The sequence below is a fragment of the Urocitellus parryii genome, chromosome 10, assembly GCF_045843805.1.
Source record: "Urocitellus parryii isolate mUroPar1 chromosome 10, mUroPar1.hap1, whole genome shotgun sequence".
Lineage (NCBI taxonomy): Eukaryota > Metazoa > Chordata > Mammalia > Rodentia > Sciuridae > Urocitellus > Urocitellus parryii.
In genome coordinates this window covers 16,068,653-16,087,378 of record NC_135540.1, presented here as the reverse complement: position 1 = coordinate 16,087,378, position 18,726 = coordinate 16,068,653, and the positions used below count along the sequence as shown (strand labels likewise).

The following is an 18,726-nucleotide window of genomic DNA, read 5'->3' as shown; positions in this document are numbered from 1 at the left end:
AGTAGCAGTTGTTGATCTAGTTGCCTCAAGACTTAATCTGCGTCCTGTTGATTTATATGGTGAGGATGGCTTTACCATTTGCCTAATTGGCTATGCAGGAATGATGTGGGATCGTGTTATGAGCTGAACTCTGTCACCCTCAAAATTTTTGGATTAAAGTCCATCACCAAAACCTCAGAGCATGGCTATTTGAAGATAGAGCCAGCATAAATTAAAATGAGGCAGTTAAGGTGGGACTTTACCCAACAGGACCTCTGTCCTTATAGGAAGAAAAATTTTAGATACAGAGAGGAACCCCAGGGATATGAGGTCCTAGAGGCCAGATGATGTGAAGACACGGGGAGAACAAGGCCATCTGCAAACCTAAGAAACAGCCCCAGAAGAAACCAACCCCATTGACCCCTTGATCTGAGACTTCTAGCCTCCGGGACTATGAGGAAATTAGTTTAATTGCTTTTTCACCACTGTGTTAGTTAGCTTTCTGTCCTGGTAACAGACAGCCTGAGACAAGTCAACTTAAAGAGAGGAAAGGTTGATTTGGACTCGTGGCTTCAGAGGGTTCAGTCCCGTCATCTGGCCCCATTACCTTGGGCCTGAGGCAACATGCTACATCATGGTAAGAGTGCAGGTTGAAGGAGCTGCTCACCACTCAAGGCAGCCAAGAAGCAAAAGAGGAAGTGAGGAAGGGCAAGGGTCCTGATAATCCTCTTCAAGGGCACGCCCCCGTGACCTGACTTCTCTCACTAGGTCGTATCTCCTAAGGCCTCCTCCATCTCCCAATAGCACCGCAGGCTGAGGTCCCAGCTGTCCACACATGGGCCTTTGTGGGACGCTCCAGATGCAAACTCTAAGAGCCACCCAGTCTGGTTTTATTGTTTTTCCTCCTTTTTTTAATGGGTGCCTAGTAGTTGTACATGAGGGGACTTGTTATGTAGGTGACCATTCCCCAAAATCAACATCCTTTGGCCAAGATCACTCCCCAGCACTCTGCCCTCCCGCCCTCCCTGTGCCCTTCCCTCGATTCTCGTCTCCCTTTGATTTCCATGCGGCTCCCCTCCCCTTTCTTTTCCTTTTCCTCTCCAGCTTCCAGATATGACAGAAAGTATGTGACCCGTGACCTTCTGAGTTCGGCCCATTTTGCTTAACACCATGTTCTCAAGTTCCCTCCGCTTTCCCGCAAGTGACGTGTCCTCATTTTTCCTGATGGCTGAGTAAAGCTCCGCGGTGTGCCTGCACCTCGGTTTCCCTTAGCACTTACGTGTCGGGGGGCCCCTAGGCTCACCCGGTCTGTGCTGGGTGGTGGCAGCCCCAGCCAACGGTACAGATGGCTTCCGATGGTTCACCGCTTCTCATCCGTTTCAACCGACTTTTATCATGATGAAATCAGAAGTCAGCCTCACAAGTGACTATTTTCCCTCCATCGACTCCCAGAACTTTCTGGATCGGGTCCCAGCTTCCCGCCAGGGTTTGCAAGCCCTCTCGGATCCAGGCAGCTCCTCCTTCCCAGGCCCATTTCTCAGCATGCCACTTGACACTCTGGCTCCAGCCCACAACTTGAGATTTTGCTTACAAATGTGCTTCTTCCTTCTCTGGCCCAAGGCCACGGGCCCTCTGCCTGGGCTGTCTTCCCCTCTGAGCCCCTAAAGTCTTACTTTCCACATTGGTCCCTCCAGAAAGCCTTCCCTCCTGTGGGCTGTTGTTCCCACAGCACCGAGCCTCCTGCAAACTGCACCAGGCGTGCTCCTCTGCTTTCCTTCCCCTTCGTCCTGAGGGGTCTTGAGGTCCGAGAGCCTTGTTCTCTGGAGTCCTGGTGCCTGCTAGAGAAGCAGCCCCCATGGATGCCGAGAGAGTTGAATCAAAGCCTGAACAAATTGGTGCAAGATGTTCCTTTCAAATAGTTATTAAGTGCCTGACTTATAGAACACACTGACAGGACAGAGACAAATTTAAATCAAATGACTCATTTTGTTAGTTTGCTGGGGCTGCCATAACCAGGTACCACACCCGGCTTACACCGTACAAACGATTCCCTTCACGGATCTGGGGCCTGGAAGTCCAAGATCAGGGTATGGCAGGATTGGTTTCTTCTAAGGCCTTGATGTGGTTAGAGGCTCCCCACTGCCAGAACTCATATATTGAAACTTTAGCCAAATGTGGTCGTATGGAGATGGAGGCTTTCGAGAAGTGATTAATTCATGAGGCCTTTGCCCCTAAGGATAGGATTAGCGCCCAGTAAAAGGGCTGAAGGAAACTAGTTGAGGCCTTTAACTTCTGATCTTACACGTGAGGTGCCCTCTAGATGGTGCCAGCTATGAAGAACAGGGCTTTACCCCACCCTGACCCTGCCAGCATCTTGATCTTGAAAATATTGAAAGATAAATTTCTGTTCTTTATAAATTACCCAGTCTCAGGCATTTTGTGACAGTACCACAAAGGAACTAAGGCAGGCCCCTCTCCTTGGTTGGCAGATGGTCATCTTCTTTCTGTGTCCTCGTGTGGTCCTCCCTCTGTGAGTGTCTATGTCTTAATCTCCTCTTCTCGGAAGGGCACCCGTCGTATTAAATTAGGGCCCTAATGGCCTCATTTTAGCTTAATTACCTCATTAAATCTCCAAATATAGTCACATTCTGAGGTACTGGAGGTTAGGATTCCAACAAGTAGATTGGGAAGATGGCAGGGCACATCCAGCCCGCAGCAGTGGCTCTGAGCTCTGGCTGTAGATTTTTACCACCTTTGTGTGCCCTGAGGGTAGACATGGACTGCCCATCACACCGGTTCTCTGGTTGGTCATTTACCATAAAGATCCCGTAATCAGTGAACATTCGCATCAAGAAAGGGGCCACTGGCGTTGAGGGATATTTTCAGAGGTTGGAGTGCGTGTGACACTGACAAGTGCACACCCCCAAGAGTGAAGTCCCTCGGGATTCACCATCACCGTCCTCAGGAGATTCCTGCTCTGAGGGGCTCAGTCCCCGATTCACCCAGGAAATTCAGCGGTCACATGTCCAGGTCCCGCCTGGGAGACCAAGCTTCGGATCCAGCAGTCTCTGCCTGACCTCACTGTTCCTGACCCCTGCAGGACCTGGAGAGCGCTCCAGAGCCCAGGGGGTCTTGTTGTCCTCGGGCTTCCGAGTGGTCCTAGGGGGTTTGGACTCCCGGGTCTCAAGGGGGTCTCAAGGGCTAATAAAGGGTCCGGCCAGGCTCAGCCTTGGTCACTGCCTGTCCATAACTGAAATTGCTTCCCACCGAAGTCAGAGTGAGGTTGCGGGAAGAGACTGTGTGAGTGACTTTGACTGTTGCTATAACAACAGGACCTCAGTGTAATTTCTTTTGAAAAATGAATTTCAGCTGGTGGGATGAAGCCGAGCAGCTTCTCCCCCCAGAGGAAACCTCTGCCAACAGGCTCTGGAGCTCTGGGTGGATGCCCCGAGTGCGTGGTGCACACACCGCTGCCCAGTGGCCAATTTTCAGAGTGGGTTAAATTTCCTCCATGTTGGCTTGGGTATGGAGACCTGCCTGTGTACACATGGGTCTCCTCCCCCTCCCCCGGGTGACTCATCCCAGAGAGAAAAATCCTCCTCTTCTACCTGGTCTTCCGTCTGTGATCCAAGTTCATCCAAAGATGTGTCAATAATGGCCACCCCCCTGTGGGTGGAGGAAGACAGGTGTGGCCCTCGGCCTGCAGCTTTGGAGTCAAATAGAAACTTGGGAGTCAGACCCTCTCTGGGAATAAGAATTGTGTGGTTTGCTTACTCACTGAGATGTGTGTGTGTGTGTGTGTGTGCGCGTGTGCATGTGTGTGTGTGTGTGCGTGAGAGAGAGAGAGAGAGAGAGAGAGAGAGAGAGAGAGAGAGAGCACTCTCCAGGAGGTAGCTCTTGGCTGTCTGTGATGGCTGCTTCGTCCAAACTACAGACAACTCAAGGAAGTGGACGTCTCTGACCTCTTTGGGGGAAACGGGAGCTTTTTATAGAGCCCGAGGTCTTATTTCAGTACTTTTGGTTTCCAGTGGGAAGTAAACATGCGCTGGGATTGTATTCAAAAGCAGTGTCACATCTGGACTCTGGGCTGTTTGCATCCCCGAGCTGTTTCACGACTGCGGGCTGCAGAGGAAATCGGGCTCCCGGAAGGGTCTGAAATCAAAAGTGAGAATTTCTCATTGAAAAAAAGGGACATTTTGAGTCAAGAGTGAAGTAAAAATATCCTTGATTCCTGCCCAGGGGAGAGAGGAGCGCTGAGCCCCGCTGAAGCCCTTCTCCTTCCTGCCTTCCTCCGCCCAGAAAACACACCAACCAGGCTCCTCCTGGGTCCTCACGTGCCTGTCCTTTGGTCTGCAGCTGTGAGATCTGATCTTCCTGTTGGCCCCTCTCCCCTTCTTCCCCTACGACCTCCCTCCCCCTCATTTCTTTACAGCTCTAAATAGCTCTAAATCATCCCATTAGAAATTTCAGATGGTCACCAGGTCATGTATACAGCATGTTTGAATAGAAAATGTAGGCATAAGTCTAGGAAGAGATACCAGGAGGGATTCCTAGGGAGATTGTCTCTTGCCCTTAAAAACAAACGTACCTTGTGTTTCTGTGTATGAAAAGACAGAGGAGTCAGGGTTCAGGCTGTGGAATTCTCAGGGCAACTTCCAGTCTCAGTGGAGATTTTTTTAAAGCTGCTGCTGGATGCCCACATGTGCTCCCTGCTCAGGAGCTCGGCTGCACCGTCCCACATCACTTCCCCAACACAGGCAGGATCTGCGGCTAGCGAGCTTCTTTCCTCGCAGAGTAGCATGACTGTCCTCTGGCGATCAGGCAGACCTGACTCGGAGACACATCATGACACAGGTTCTAAAACACCTCCCCAGACTTTCTAAGCAAGTTTTGCCAAAGTTTGATGGGGACCAATGTCATCAGAAGTAGAACAGCTGAGGAGGTGAGAGCACAGACTTCCGCAGCAGACATGACTGGATAGGCTCTGCTGAGTGCCCTGGGACCAATGACCTGACCTCTCTGAACTCAGTTCTCCTCCTTTGTAGGTTATCATGAGGATGAATCAAGATAATACATGTAAACCACTTAGCTTGGTGCCTACTTGTGGTAGAGTTCTCAGCTAGTTGGAATATTATGAGACGATATCTAGAAACATTCACTCAACAGTGAACCAAATTCTCTGATAAAAACTTAAGAAATTTAGATCATTTCACAGAAACCGATTTGAGAGGAGATTTGAAAATCACATAGCCCGGGCATTTGCAGAGAAAACAGTCTTGGTTTTAATGAGTAGTTCATCATTTTGTTAAGGCGCCAATTTAAACTGTGTATGTGGAGCTTTGGAGAAGCCTTGTAACTTCGGATACAAAGAGTATGCAAGATTCGTGTGACTTGTGATGAAAATATAATTTATTCATTCAGTTGGGAGGAAGCCAAAAGCCTGCATGAACATTCATGTATTTGGAAATTTGGAGATTTGAGGGAGTCTTAAGACTTGGGGTTTCTAAATGTCAAGGGCTTTGTCTCTTACTGCTCCTGATGTTTTTTGTGATCCATTCCCAACATGTCTTACATTCCACTGGTACTTAATACATGTTTAAGCATAATTAAAAGATAAAAGCATGCCTGAAAATTCAGCCACACAAAGATTTCAAATGTTGTCAAAGAGAAACTAAAACAAAAAAAGCACCTGACCTTGCTCGAATACCTCACAGCTGGAATTTGATGACCATCTCTTGTGTCCCAGACTCCAAAAAGATGTACCATCAGACTCGGGTCTGCCTGAGACTACTCGGGAGTCATTTTAAATCTGACGACTCCTGGTGGAAGGAAAAGGATCGTGGGCATTTCTAATTATAACCTCCGAGTACCTCAGAATGTTTTGAATGGTCCTGTTTCTCTGCACTAGTCCTGTTTCTCTGCCCCAGTCTCCCTCTGGGGCTCTTTGGCTAATATAACTGATGCCCACTCAGAGTGTGGAGTCCCTTTGAAAGTGATCCTGCTTTTCCATTTCAGAATGGAGACTTTTTAGTGACTCATGGCTGATATCCAACATGGGTACATCCTCCCCCCTCCAACACTGGTCACAGACCAGGCCCAGGGGAGCTACGTTCTGGAATGGTTGCAAGCAGAACTTTTAAACACTTGATCCTCATGGCAATATGGCACACATTTAGTATCTACTAAGTATATAGTAATTCCACCATTTATATAACATTTTTTAAATTCATGTAATAAAATCGTCTCTGAAATACTATTAGGAGTGTATAAGATTGAGAAGGGGGGCTTCAGGAGTTGGGATAAATTTCTTCTTCTCATTCCGTGTTGCTCTGTCCATCATACAGATCTCTTTGAAACAGAAGTAATTAACTTTGGGCCACATACGTAGGGCACGTGCTCACTGTGCGGAGTGGTCTTTGTTCCTGGGAAAGGGTTGACCACCCTGCGGCCCCTGGGATGGCGTGGGCACATGGGCACCTGGCACCTCTCCCCTTCCATTGAATAAAAGTGGAGGTAAATAGCTAGTGAGTAGGGGGAAAGGTCTACAATATTACTGTGTTCAGAGAAACATGCAACATTGAAAAATACACATTTTTCATGAAAAGTATTGTGAAAAAATCCAAAAATTTTCTGTAGAATTTAGCATCCTCGGAGGTTTTGAAAAATCCCAATCTAGAGCATTATTTCATAATCATGCTTATGAGGTGCTCCAGGGTATCACCCATCAAGATAAGAGCATTCTATATTGACATTGGGTTTGCATTTGTATGTTTAAAAAATCAAAGCAATGATTTCAAAATGTCAGAATCTAACAGTTATTAGCCTAGATCAGAATGTCTACAAGCAGATCCTAGACCAACTGCCTCAGAAGAATCTGGGGTATCTATTAGATTTCTTTAGATGCATGTCCACATCCAGTGTGCCAATCTGGACCCCACCTGGAGCTACTCAACATAAATTTTTAAAATTTTTAAAAATTATGGCAGCAGGACTAAGACATCTGCATTTTTTTAGAGAGATAATTTTTTAATATTTATTGTTTAGTTTTCAGTGGACACAACATCTTTATTTTATTTTATTTTATGGGGTGCTGAGGATCGAACCCAGCGCCCCACACATGCCAGGCGAGCACGCTACCACTTGAGCCACATCCCCAGCCAAAGACATCTGCATTTTTAGCAGCTTGTCAGGTAACTAGTCCCCTGAAGTTTGAATATCACTAAAAAGAAAAAAAAAATCAAACTTCTAAATCAACCTCAATTATAAGAGAGCTTACATGCAGAAGACAGTTCTGGAAGTGTTTTGCACACTATCAATATTCTGCTAATGGACATACCAACAATACGTGAGTATTCTCATCAGATACCTTAAATAAGCAATTCAGACCCATCCATGTGTCCACAGGCTTAGGATCTGCTGGTAGATGGAAAGGGAAAAACCGTATGAAATCGATGGCAGTGAATCATCTTCTCGTTTGACCAGAACAGATCAAAATGACCAAAATATTCTCTGTGAGCCTCTGAATTAGATAGAGCATCTACAGCTTTGATTCTTCACGTCCTGGGAAAGAGTCGTGTCTGCAGCAGCTGGTGAAGGAGGAGGTGCTGTGTGATGTACGAAACCTTTGTTTGGAAATTTGAAGTTCAACTATGAACATATCCAGCATTTCCCACACAAATGAAAACGTGTGACCTTGGTAGTGTCCCTAAGACAACTGTTTTTTTCCGGGTGCAGTGATGCACGCCTGTAATTCCAGTGGCTTGGGAGGCTGAGGCAGGAGGATCGAGAGTTCGAAGCCAGCCTCAGCAACTTAGCGAGGCACTAAGCAACTCAAGGAGACCCTGGATCTAAATAAAAATACAAAATTGGGCTGGGGATGTGGCTCAGTGGATGAGTGCCCCTGAGTACAATTCCCAGTACCAAAAAAAGAAAGAAGGAAGGAAGGAAGGAAGGAGAAAAGAAAACTGGTTTTCACTTTCTGCTTTTGTTGTTGTTGTTGTTTTCCACAATCACTAATGTGGTTCCTAATGTGGATTCCCTGGACCCTTAGAATCTTTAAAAATACAAAGGAAGAGATGGTCTGTTTCCAGTGTTTCCAACTAACCAAAAGAAATTGTACATTTTCCTTGAAAACACTATGCAGCCAAACATTTTCAAGTGCCTGCTTTGAGGATCAATGACATGAATTCAGTGTGGTTATTTGAGAGCTCTGCTTAACATTTATTCATTCACTCATGAAGGAAAAGGAAAACAGTTTTATAGTGTGACATGCATTAGTATGCACGGAGAGTCACCTAACCAAGACCAGGAGCTGTGGGGAGGAGCTGTCAGGAGAGGCTGCATAGAAGGTGATGTCTAGACTGAACTGGGAAGGATCAATGGCCAGGTGAAGAAGCTGGATGGGAGATAACAGGTGCAAAGGCTCAGAGAGAAAAGAATCATGGGGTGTCCTGGGGACTAGTTAAGTATGGACACTGAATGTATCACGACATTCCCATCAACCACGGACCACATATACCACAGTCCCGTGAGATTTTATCGCCTAGTGACCTCGTAGACGTTCCTGTCTAAACACACCTTGGGAACACAACATCATTGATGAACATCAACCAAATCGACAAAAGGTGCCTTTCTCAGAACTTACTCCATTGTCCAGCCACACGACTGCATAGCTAGTGTCAGGAGCTGGTTGGTGTTGGAGGCCAAGTGGGCAAAGAGATTGGAGTGACTGAGGATCCAGCTGGGGAGGGCCCGTATGCCAGACCCAGCCGAAGTGAAGAGCAAACTCGATGAGATTCACAAGGAAGAAGAAACCACAGGGAATGGGCTGAGGAAGCAGGCAGGCAGGCAGGGTCTTCGTGGGAACTGATGCAGAAATCCAGGAGAGGAGTCTTGATCTGAATGGAGGTGCTGGCCCTGGGGTGAAGATGGGCCTAAAATTCTTACAGGATAAGACCAGAGCATTCTTGAGCTTTAATTGTGTGCAAGTGGCAGGGAGAGAGGGTGGAATCGAAGATGATTCCTGAAAACACAATCTGGAGAGCATCCTTGCATTAGAACCCATGCCGCGGATGAAGGTTGGCGATACGTGGCCCAGTCCTGGATGAGGGTGTAGGGTGGGCTGTGACATCAGCCCTGAGTTTAGCCACCTCTCTCAGTAATCTCAAACAACTGCTTCATCTCACTCTGCCTTGAGTCCCTCCTTTGTAAGAACGTTCTAATAAAACCTCCCTTTAAAAACCATTAGGAGTAGGAGACAGGGAATCTGAGGTTTCTGCCAATGTCTTCCATCTTAGAGTCCTCATTAATAACAGTAGCACTACCATCTTTATTCTCAAGCTCAGGGACTCTGTCCAGTTTCATGCAAAATCAAGGACAGAGCAAGGACAGTTGCTTTGAACTAGCTAGCACAGCTAGAAGTCGAAAAAAGGAAAAGATCTCTTTATTGTGGACACTCTGGCTCAGGGGATTCCTCGAGTCCTCCACTGTGCCAGCAGAGGGCTGGTAGTCTTAGCCAGGCTTGTCCTTGTCATGGGTGTCATCCACACCTGCCCCTTCCACCTCCTCCCAAACACTGTCCCTTTCCCTGCAGAACCATCAGAACAGCACCTGGCCTGCTCCAGGGTTTGCTACAAGAATAAAGTGGGATTGTGTGTGAAAGTGCTTTGTAACTCCAAAGACAAAACTATTCTTGTTACTACTGATATGCCCCTCCCCGTTCTCTCTCTCTCTCTCTCTCTCTCTCTCTCTCTCTCTCTCACACACACACACACACACACACACACACCACGTCTTCACAGAAACACAAACCATCAAGCCACATCCTGCAGACAGGGACTATTGCTGGAGCCATTAAGGAGGAGGAATTGTTTCCTCCAGAGTCATTGACACATGATAGCAGCCCATATTGTCACAGGCCTTGGATAAATGGCACACTTGGGCTCCTGGCACCACAGCTTCTCTTAATGGGACACAACATTTATATGTAATAATGGTAATTCAGGAGCAAGGGGCTGTGATGCTCAGAAAAGAGTTTCTGTGATTCTTCCACAAGGGTACAACCCCGGGAAGAGCCTCCCGGAATGGGGACGCAAAAGGGCCAGGGACTTGCTAAGCCTTTGGGCTGAGACCGGGACCTGAGCCCTTCAGGCAGGGCCTCACCAGGACATTTCCCTCATGCTCACGGAGCCAGCGGCTTAGGCTTTAGCCAGCCTGCTCAAACACACAGCCGGTTGGCCATCTTCCTCCCCTCTCGACTGTCTCCCACAGGGGACGTGAAAGAGAGAACTGGACTCTCAGACCACCTTTCCGTGTAACAAAGGATGATGAGACAGACAGAATTGACGGGAAGATTGCTCTGCTATTTTGGGCCTCATAAAACAAAACACAACATGAAAAACCGTAACCCAACATCTTCAATGATGTCTTGCTTATGTTCCCATACGCTGATACCTGAAATATATATCAAGATTTGGGTTAAAAGGGGCCAGTGGTGGAGAACGGGAGGCCCTTGGGGACAAGCGGTGCTTGGCAGCTCCATTCAGGTGGCGTGCTGAAAACGTATTTGATCTGAACCTCAGCAACCTCGCCTCCGCTGTTGTACAATCTAGGACATGAATGCGTTCGCACTTGGACTTGAATTGCAAATTTGATTTTTGTTGTTCATATTTAAAAAGCTCCACCAGATGCTTGGAAAACATTAGGGTTTTGCCAGCCAGGGAATGGAAATATTATCATTCTACCTATTTGTATTTCAAAGATCCAGGAAGCATTCTATCTCAGCTGCCGTTGTGACTAGGCGCATCCCTGAATTTTTAAAATGGTAAAACCAAGGCTTCCTAGGTACCTTTCTACATTATTTCATTCAACGTCATCCTCACAGTCACTCTATGAGCTAGGTATTATTAACCCATTTTGCAGAGAAGGAAATCAAGGCTTATGTGTTATGAGTTTACCAAAATTCATTCATTTAGCAGGTATTTATTGAGCGTCCACTATGAACTCCTGGGGACCCCAAAGTGAATAAAACAGAAAACTCACTGCCCTCATGTAAATTCCTTTCTAGTGGAGGGTATCATAGCCATCGATCATTAAGGAGTGGCCTGACATTCATGTACATTGACTCTCATGTAGGAATCGTGGTAGTGACATTGATGTGTGTTGACTATCGAGTCAGGATCTTGGTTCTGAGCCTGGAGTTCTGACTCCAGAGCTTGGCTCCCGATCTGTGACACTGCCCTCCTGCTGCACCCACTCTGCTAATGAGAGGTACAACTTGGGCTTCCAGCCAGACGTGTCTCCGTGGTGTGCCACCACCATCTTACAGGGGAACACATGGAGCGTCTTTGTTTCTCTGTCCTGTCCCACCCATTACCTAACCTAGAACCGAATCACAGACCTTTGCTTTCTGAGTTCATTTTAAGACAAGTGTTTATTTTCTGTGGTCTCACATCACTTCAAGAGGTGCCCCGAGCCTTGTTTCCCTCAAGTCCTGAAGCTATGATATTTGAACTTGCCGCTGGAGCCTTGCATTCAAGTGTCTTCGGTCTCTATGATCAGAACCATGGCTTTTTGGTTTTATTCCATAAATTACATCATTTTCGAGCAGTGTCTACCTGATATGATGGATTGAACCAGTATTTTCTTTGAAGTCAAATTCCCATTGTGTCCCAGTTAGGACCTTGGCTTCAGAGTTCGGGAGCATCTATCTAGTGACTGCAGACAGCGTCTGGTGTTGTGGTTAAAAAGATAAGATTCAGGAACAAGGGTTACACTGGACTTTGACTTAAGAACCCCTCCTCCATTCCTTCTTCTTACAATGGAATTCTCTGCTTGTTTGAAAGTGCACAGCCGTGAGTGACAGTTCTGGAAACTGACCATATCACCATGAGATTGGTTTTCTTATACGTGGGGCTCCTCCAGAGCCTTGGCAGCTCCATGTGTGGGTTCAGCAGGGTGGGGACAGGGGAACCCTGCTCCTCTGCCACAGCTTCTCTAACACAGCAGCTTTGCCAAGAGTAGCAGCCCCCAGGTGGAAGAGCTGCTCCACCATCCCCCTCCCACCCTGCATCCTGCTCCCTTCCCCCTTTGCCTGTGCAAAGCCACTGCAACCTCGGCTCCCTCAGTCACCAGCCCATACCCAGTCTATGCCAAGCCTTTAGACCAGAACCACAAAAGCAGCACACAGGTGGATTCGGGTTAAAATTTATAAACCTATAGAATTAGAAAGACCTCTCTTAACAAGACTTCTTCAATGGGCCCAGTTAAGTGGATGTCACACCCTCTGGAGTGAGAGATCCAGCACTCCTGTTACCAGGAATGTCGAGTCTCAGAAGCCGGCATTCCTTACCGTCAATGGTGCTGCCTCTTGCTCTGAGTCAAGCTTGCTTCTTTTAGGACAATAGGTTTATTTGTTGAATTCGCGATTATTTATTAACCACTGCTAAGAAGCTGAGCACTGGGTGCAGCACTGTGGATATAGCGAAAGCAAGTTAGCCACAGTCCGCTAAACAGGCACGTCAGTCAGCAAGTCATCGGCTCAAGGTATGATAAGAGCTCTGATGGGGAAGTTCAGATTGCCTCGAAGAACTCACTCCCCTACGTCCATCCCAGTGTGCGTGGGTCAGGGAAGGCTCCCGAGCTGTTCGGGTGGGGAAGGCATGTAAGATAAGACTTGGTAAGGCTAACTGTGATCTCACCTGAAAAATAAGCAACTATTAACCAGGGAAAGGGTGTGGGGAGGAGGAGTGTGTCCCAAGAGGTGAAGAAGCACACGCAGTGCCCTGGAGGCAGAAGGAAGCCTGCCCGCTGAAGTAACAGGAGGAGTTGCAGAAGAGTTGACTGGAAGTGGAACAACAGGTGAGGGGTGGGGGATGGAGACGCTGAGCAGAGAAGCAAAAGGTGAACTGGAAGGACCCGCAGCAGCCAGGTGGTTTGATTGGGAGTCGGTGTCGATTTTAATCCATACACAAAGCATTAAATCATGGCAGGGTTATAAACAGGAAGGACAATTTTTTTTTAAGAGCGTAGAGATTCATTGGAAGAGAACAAAACAGAGAATCAAAGGACTGATGAGAGAGTGAGTGGGTGAGTGAAGACAGGGCAAAGAGGCCAGCAGGAGACGAGGGTCCCTGGCTAGGGGAGTGGCAGGGCAGATTGACGGAAGGGGGCTTGTTAGAGGGGCTGGTGATGAGGGAGGCTTCAGAAAGATGCGTCAATTTCTATCTTGGGTAACCGAGTAGATACTGAGGTGGGGAACATTGGCGAGGATCATATTTGGGTAACAAACGATAATCAGCTCAATGTTGAGTTGTAACTGCCTGTGAAATATCCAGGGGGAGAGCCTGGGAGTTAATGGAGCTCAGCGGGGAAGATGGCGCTGGGTACACTATTTGGGATCATAAGCCTGGAGAGGAGAGTCAAAGCTGTTGTAATTTGTGAAATTATCTACAGAAGCATGTAGAATGGCCAGGAGGAAAAACCAAGAAGCCTAAGACAAAATGTTAAAGAGTCCCATCATTTAGACAAATAAGAAGACACGAGATTGAGAAAGAGCAGGTGGAGAGAAGGAAGGAAATCCACATGAGGGAGAGATCACGGAAGCCAAGTCGAACAGGCTTTGAGAAGAGAGTAGATCACTGGATCCACATGGTATTGGGAGTGAGTTGTAAAATAGGAACCGAAAGGAAGTTTGTGGTTATGTTCAGTATTCATCTTCTATTGTCTGGTACTCGATAAACGGGTTAAATTCCATATCCTCAGTGGGATTTTTAGTGTTCTTCAAAATGTTAATTTAATTCCTTGATGTTCTCAAGGTGTGGCAAGAACGTTAAGATGGGTATTAACATCTTTCTCAAGTATGATGTGTTTAGGTCCAAGTCTCGTTTCCAGCATTCATTTGGAAAAGGATAACAGATGATTCTCCCTTAAGATCTTTTCTTTTGCTCCCTACCTTCCAGTCTTCAGTTGGCTTTCTCTTAGGTGTCCAAACTCTGCTTTTCAGCAAAACCTTTCCCCATAGAATTCGAATTTCAGTGTTTGTTGCCTGATTTAAAGGGAGAAGCATCATTTCTTTCTTACGTATCCTAAAGCATTTAAAATTAGTTCACAACCATGCACATAACGATGCTTAAAAGAGGAAAATGTGGTTGGAGATGGAGTCAACCTCTCTTCTGTCTCTTTTCCAGCTACAAGAGACTGTGAAAAGGAAGTTGGAAGGAGCCCGATCCCCACTTAACGGAGACCAACAGAATGGAGCTTGCGATGGGAGTTTTTCTCCGACCAGCAAGCGGATCCGAAAGGACATGCCCACAGGGATGGAAGCCATCAACAGTTTGCCCAACAACATGCCCCTGCCTTCAGCTTCCCCTCTTCACCAACTTGACCTGAAGCCTTCTCTGCCCTTGCAGAACAGCGGGACTCACACTCCTGGGCTTCTGGAGGATCTTAATAAGAACGGCAGGCTCCCCGACATCAAACTCCCTGTCAACGGCTGTAGTGACCTGGAGGACAGCTTTGCCATCTTGCAGAGCAAGGACCTCAAACAGGAACCTCTCGATGACCCTACTTGCATAGACACATCAGAAACATCTCTTTCTAATCAGAACAAGCTGTTCTCAGACATTAACCTGAATGACCAGGAGTGGCAGGAGTTAATAGATGAGTTGGCCAACACGGTTCCGGAAGATGACATCCAGGACTTGTTCAACGAGGACTTCGAAGAGAAGAAGGAGCCGGAATTCTCACAGGCAGCCGCGGAGACGCCTCTGTCCCAGGAGAGCACCAGTGTGAAGAGTGATCCCTCTCACTCTCCTTTTGCACACGTCTCCATGGGCTCTCCCCAAGCCCGGCCTTCGTCTTCGGGTCCTCCCTTTTCCTCCGTCTCCACCGCCACGAGCTTACCTTCTGTTGCCAGCACTCCCGCAGCTCCGAACCCTGCCAGCTCACCGGCCAACTGCGCTGTCCCATCCCCTCAAACGCCAAACCAAGCCCATACCCCAGGCCAAGGTCCACCGCGGCCCGGCAACGGTTATCTCCTGAATCCAGCCGCAGTGACAGTGGCCGGTTCAGGGACAGGCCCGGTGGCTGTGCCCAGCTCTGACATGTCTCCTGCAGAGCAGCTCAAACAGATGGCTGCCCAGCAGCAGCAAAGGGCCAAACTCATGCAACAGAAGCAGCAGCAACAGCAGCAGCAGCAGCAGCAGCAACACTCAAATCAGACTTCAAGCTGGTCTCCCCTAGGGCCTCCGTCTAGTCCATACGGAGCAGCTTTTCCTGCAGAAAAACCAAATAGCCCAATGATGTACCCCCAAGCCTTTAACAACCAAAACCCTATAGTGCCTCCCATGGCAAACAACCTGCAGAAGACCACGATGAATAACTACCTCCCTCAGAACCACATAAATATAATCAATCATCAGCCAAATAACTTGGGTACAAACTCCTTAAACAAACAGCACAACATTCTAACTTACGGCAACACTAAACCTCTGACCCATTTTAACGCAGACTTGAGTCAGAGAATGACACCACCAATGGCCAACCCCAACAAGAACCCCTTGATGCCGTATATCCAGCCGCAGCAGCAGCCCCCGCAGCAGCCCCCACAGCAGCAGCCTCCGCCCCCACCCCAGCTCCAGGCTCCCAGGGCGCACCTGAGCGAGGAGCAGAAGCGCATGCTTCTCATGAAGCAGAAAGGAGTGATGAATCAGCCCATGGCTTACGCCGCGCTTCCATCCCACGGTCAGGTAAGTGTGAAAGTGAGACACGCTTGGAGCACTGCTCCCCGTGCATTTCAAGCTGTCAAGTGTGATGCTCTCCGAGCTTCTGCCTGAGCAGGGTCTAATTACCCGCCGAAATTCTTCCTCCACGTCCTCCTGGAGTTGCAGCTCTTAGGTATGTTTCCCCTTTCTTCTAAGAGATGGAAAAAGGGTGACCCCATCAACTTTCTTGTATTTGAATGCCTAGGACTCGAATTTCCTGCTCCTGCCTGCAGATTAAGAACCAAACATTACAAAATTCTCGCTCTGGGGAAGGCAGGCTGCAGACCCATGGCCAAACATTTTGCTACTTCATTAACTTTCCTACCAGATGGTTCAATCCCAGACTCAGGTGACAGGAAGGCCAGGATGCTTAAGGCTACCTATAACCATTTTCTAAGGCCTGAGCAACCTTCAGCTACCTGATTGAATTATGAATAATGGGAAATTTGGATTCTCCGTGTTCAAATGTGGGAGAGATTTCTGTATTTTCAAAATGAGCCCGAGGGTAGATTTTGTAGGACCAGTCAGCACTGAAACATTTGCTGCTAGGGTATCAACAGTTAGAAGCAGTTTCAGTCTTGTTGCTTGAGATTACAATGACCTCTGTCCAACTCATTCAGCTCTATTTTGGGAAAATTGGATGATGAATGTACCTTGGTGCTATATTAAAAACAAAGTCTCCTTTTTCCTACTGTCTTCCTATTTTGGTGTGTGGGAGGGTAGGGTCGTTCATGCAGCCACCGTTGGGTAGCAAATACTCACCAACAAGCACTTACTGATGTTCCACATGACCAGTAACCAGCAGCCACAGCTTCTTTAGTTTATTTATTTTTTGCGGTCCTGGGGGATGGAACCCAGGACTTGTGCCTGCTAGGCAAGTGTTCTACCACGGAGTGACATCCAAGCCAGCTCTAGTTCAACACTGTATCTTCCATGAAGGAAAGAAGAAGTAGGGAAATGCCCTTTATCTCTACCTTCCCCCATCATAGATGAATTCATGGGGATCACTTAACTACCAGTTGCTACTCTATGCTCCATCCCTTTTTAGTACTGTAGTTGGAGATTTTGCAGAATTCTGTTTTAGAGGCCCTCATGTTTAAACTGATGATAGGATATGCATCCACAATGGGGTGCATTGGGCGCCCAGGGAAGGAACCCAGGCAGATCTTGTCTTGTTTCTTGGTTGTTTGCATCTTGTATCTCCTGGAGTACCCCACCCTATCTCTACCCCCACCCCCACCCAATCCATGGCAGCTACAGGGCTGGGGGGGTGGCCTTGGCCTGCAGAGACAAGCCTGAGCTCTGTGGCTTCGTTCTTGTCCTTCACAGCCTTCCAACCCTAAAACCTCACAGTGGCTTCTTGTCTGCACATGCCAGCAGCCCTCAAGAAATTCTGTCTGGATAAATAAAAGTATAGCTTAGTTTACATCAACTGAAATAGGTAGCTGGTATAAAAATATCATTGAAATGTGAAATTTGTATGTTTTATCTTGGTTTCATCTTAAAATATATTCATATATATATGTCTATGTATTTACATATATATATACTATTAGAAAATGCAACATTTTATGTACTTTTTAAAAGATTAAGTTCTGAAGCAGGCAAAAACAGAGGCAATACGTAGGGGTGTTTGTGGTAACACAGAGGCATCACAAGATTTCTGAGAGTGAAAGCTGTCACAATGAATTGTTGTTAACCTTAATACAAATTGTGCCTTTATATTCACTGTTTTTACACCAGTATTTTCTCCAACCCAGATCAAAGATGATTAGTTTCGACTCACAGATTCTTCAGACACATAGGTGCAATATGTACCCACCCATAACCCCCACCCTCACTAAACTGCTTTTGAAATGTGCTCACTTGGGATAAAGTTCCCGTCTTTGCTGGAACATGAATTTTCAAGGTGCTCATTTTGGTCCTTAATGCTTGCCTGTGAGTCACTGAAGCCATGAGCTGCAGAGGTCATGTTTTGAAAGGGCTTAGCCAGGTGAAGGAGCAAATGTGAGGCTTTCTGGATTCAATCTGTGGGCCTCTGCTCCTCTCTCCTCATCACAAGGTGCTCTGAGGGTGGACAGAACCTTCCCAGGCAAACCCTCATTAGAATAATCACTTCTTAATCTCACAAAGTACTGACAGGTAAAAGCATGCTTTTTAATGAAATATTAACTCATCACTGCTTGAAAGACGCTTCAAAACACAGACATGTGGATTTCTTTCTGCAAACCTCGTTTATTTCATGTTTTTATCTGATTGCAGAGCAATATTTACATAGCTCACAGAATAGTCAGCTCTACTATCTGGGGGGGCATTGCACAAATACTAGCATGAATTACAGGCAGGACGTACAATATAGTTTGATTTTGTTTTCAGTTGTTGCTAGAAAAAATTCATCTCATTTTTTCTTGGCCGCAAGGACCATGATCAACACTTAGTTCTAACAAATGGCTTAAGCACCAGAGGAGAATAGTAGCCACATTTGTTTCAAGAAAGTTGTATAGATGATTGCTTATTTGGAACACTTGTATGAAAGTCCATTACTTTCAGAAATGAACAGAAACACCATCACTTCCTGGATATTCAAAAAGGAGAGAACCAAAGATAGAAGAAAAAAAAAAAAGACTTTCACAACTTTGGATGTGATTTATCTAGTAATTCCACTTCTCAATATTTACATATTCCTTATAATCAAAGGATTAACAAATATTATGCCCATGGTATACTTGTGACAGTGAAAATTTGGAATCAATATAAATATTTTGGAAAAAATACTGTACATGAAAATCATGATACTAATGAACGATTAATCACACAGATGTGCTCCTAATATGAGTAAGATAAGCAGATCATGAAATAGTTTATGTTATAATCGAGACTGTGTTGTCTAATACACATAGAAAAAGGGTGTTCAAAGTGTTAGAAATGGTATTTCTGGTTGGTAAGGTTGAGTGATTATGGCTTTGAATTTCATGTTTTAATAAGT

The 18,726-nt window shown here is 46.6% G+C and overlaps 1 protein-coding gene across 1 annotated transcript in view; it reads left to right on the top strand.

The window, feature by feature from the left end:
* Positions 1–18,726, top strand: part of Maml3 (mastermind like transcriptional coactivator 3) — a 390,623-nt gene that overhangs the window by 222,989 nt on the left and 148,908 nt on the right. The window contains exon 2 of the mRNA XM_026386213.2: positions 14,166–15,725. Coding sequence (XP_026241998.2) covers positions 14,166–15,725 — 1,560 coding nt within the window. The remainder of the gene's footprint in view (positions 1–14,165; positions 15,726–18,726) is intronic.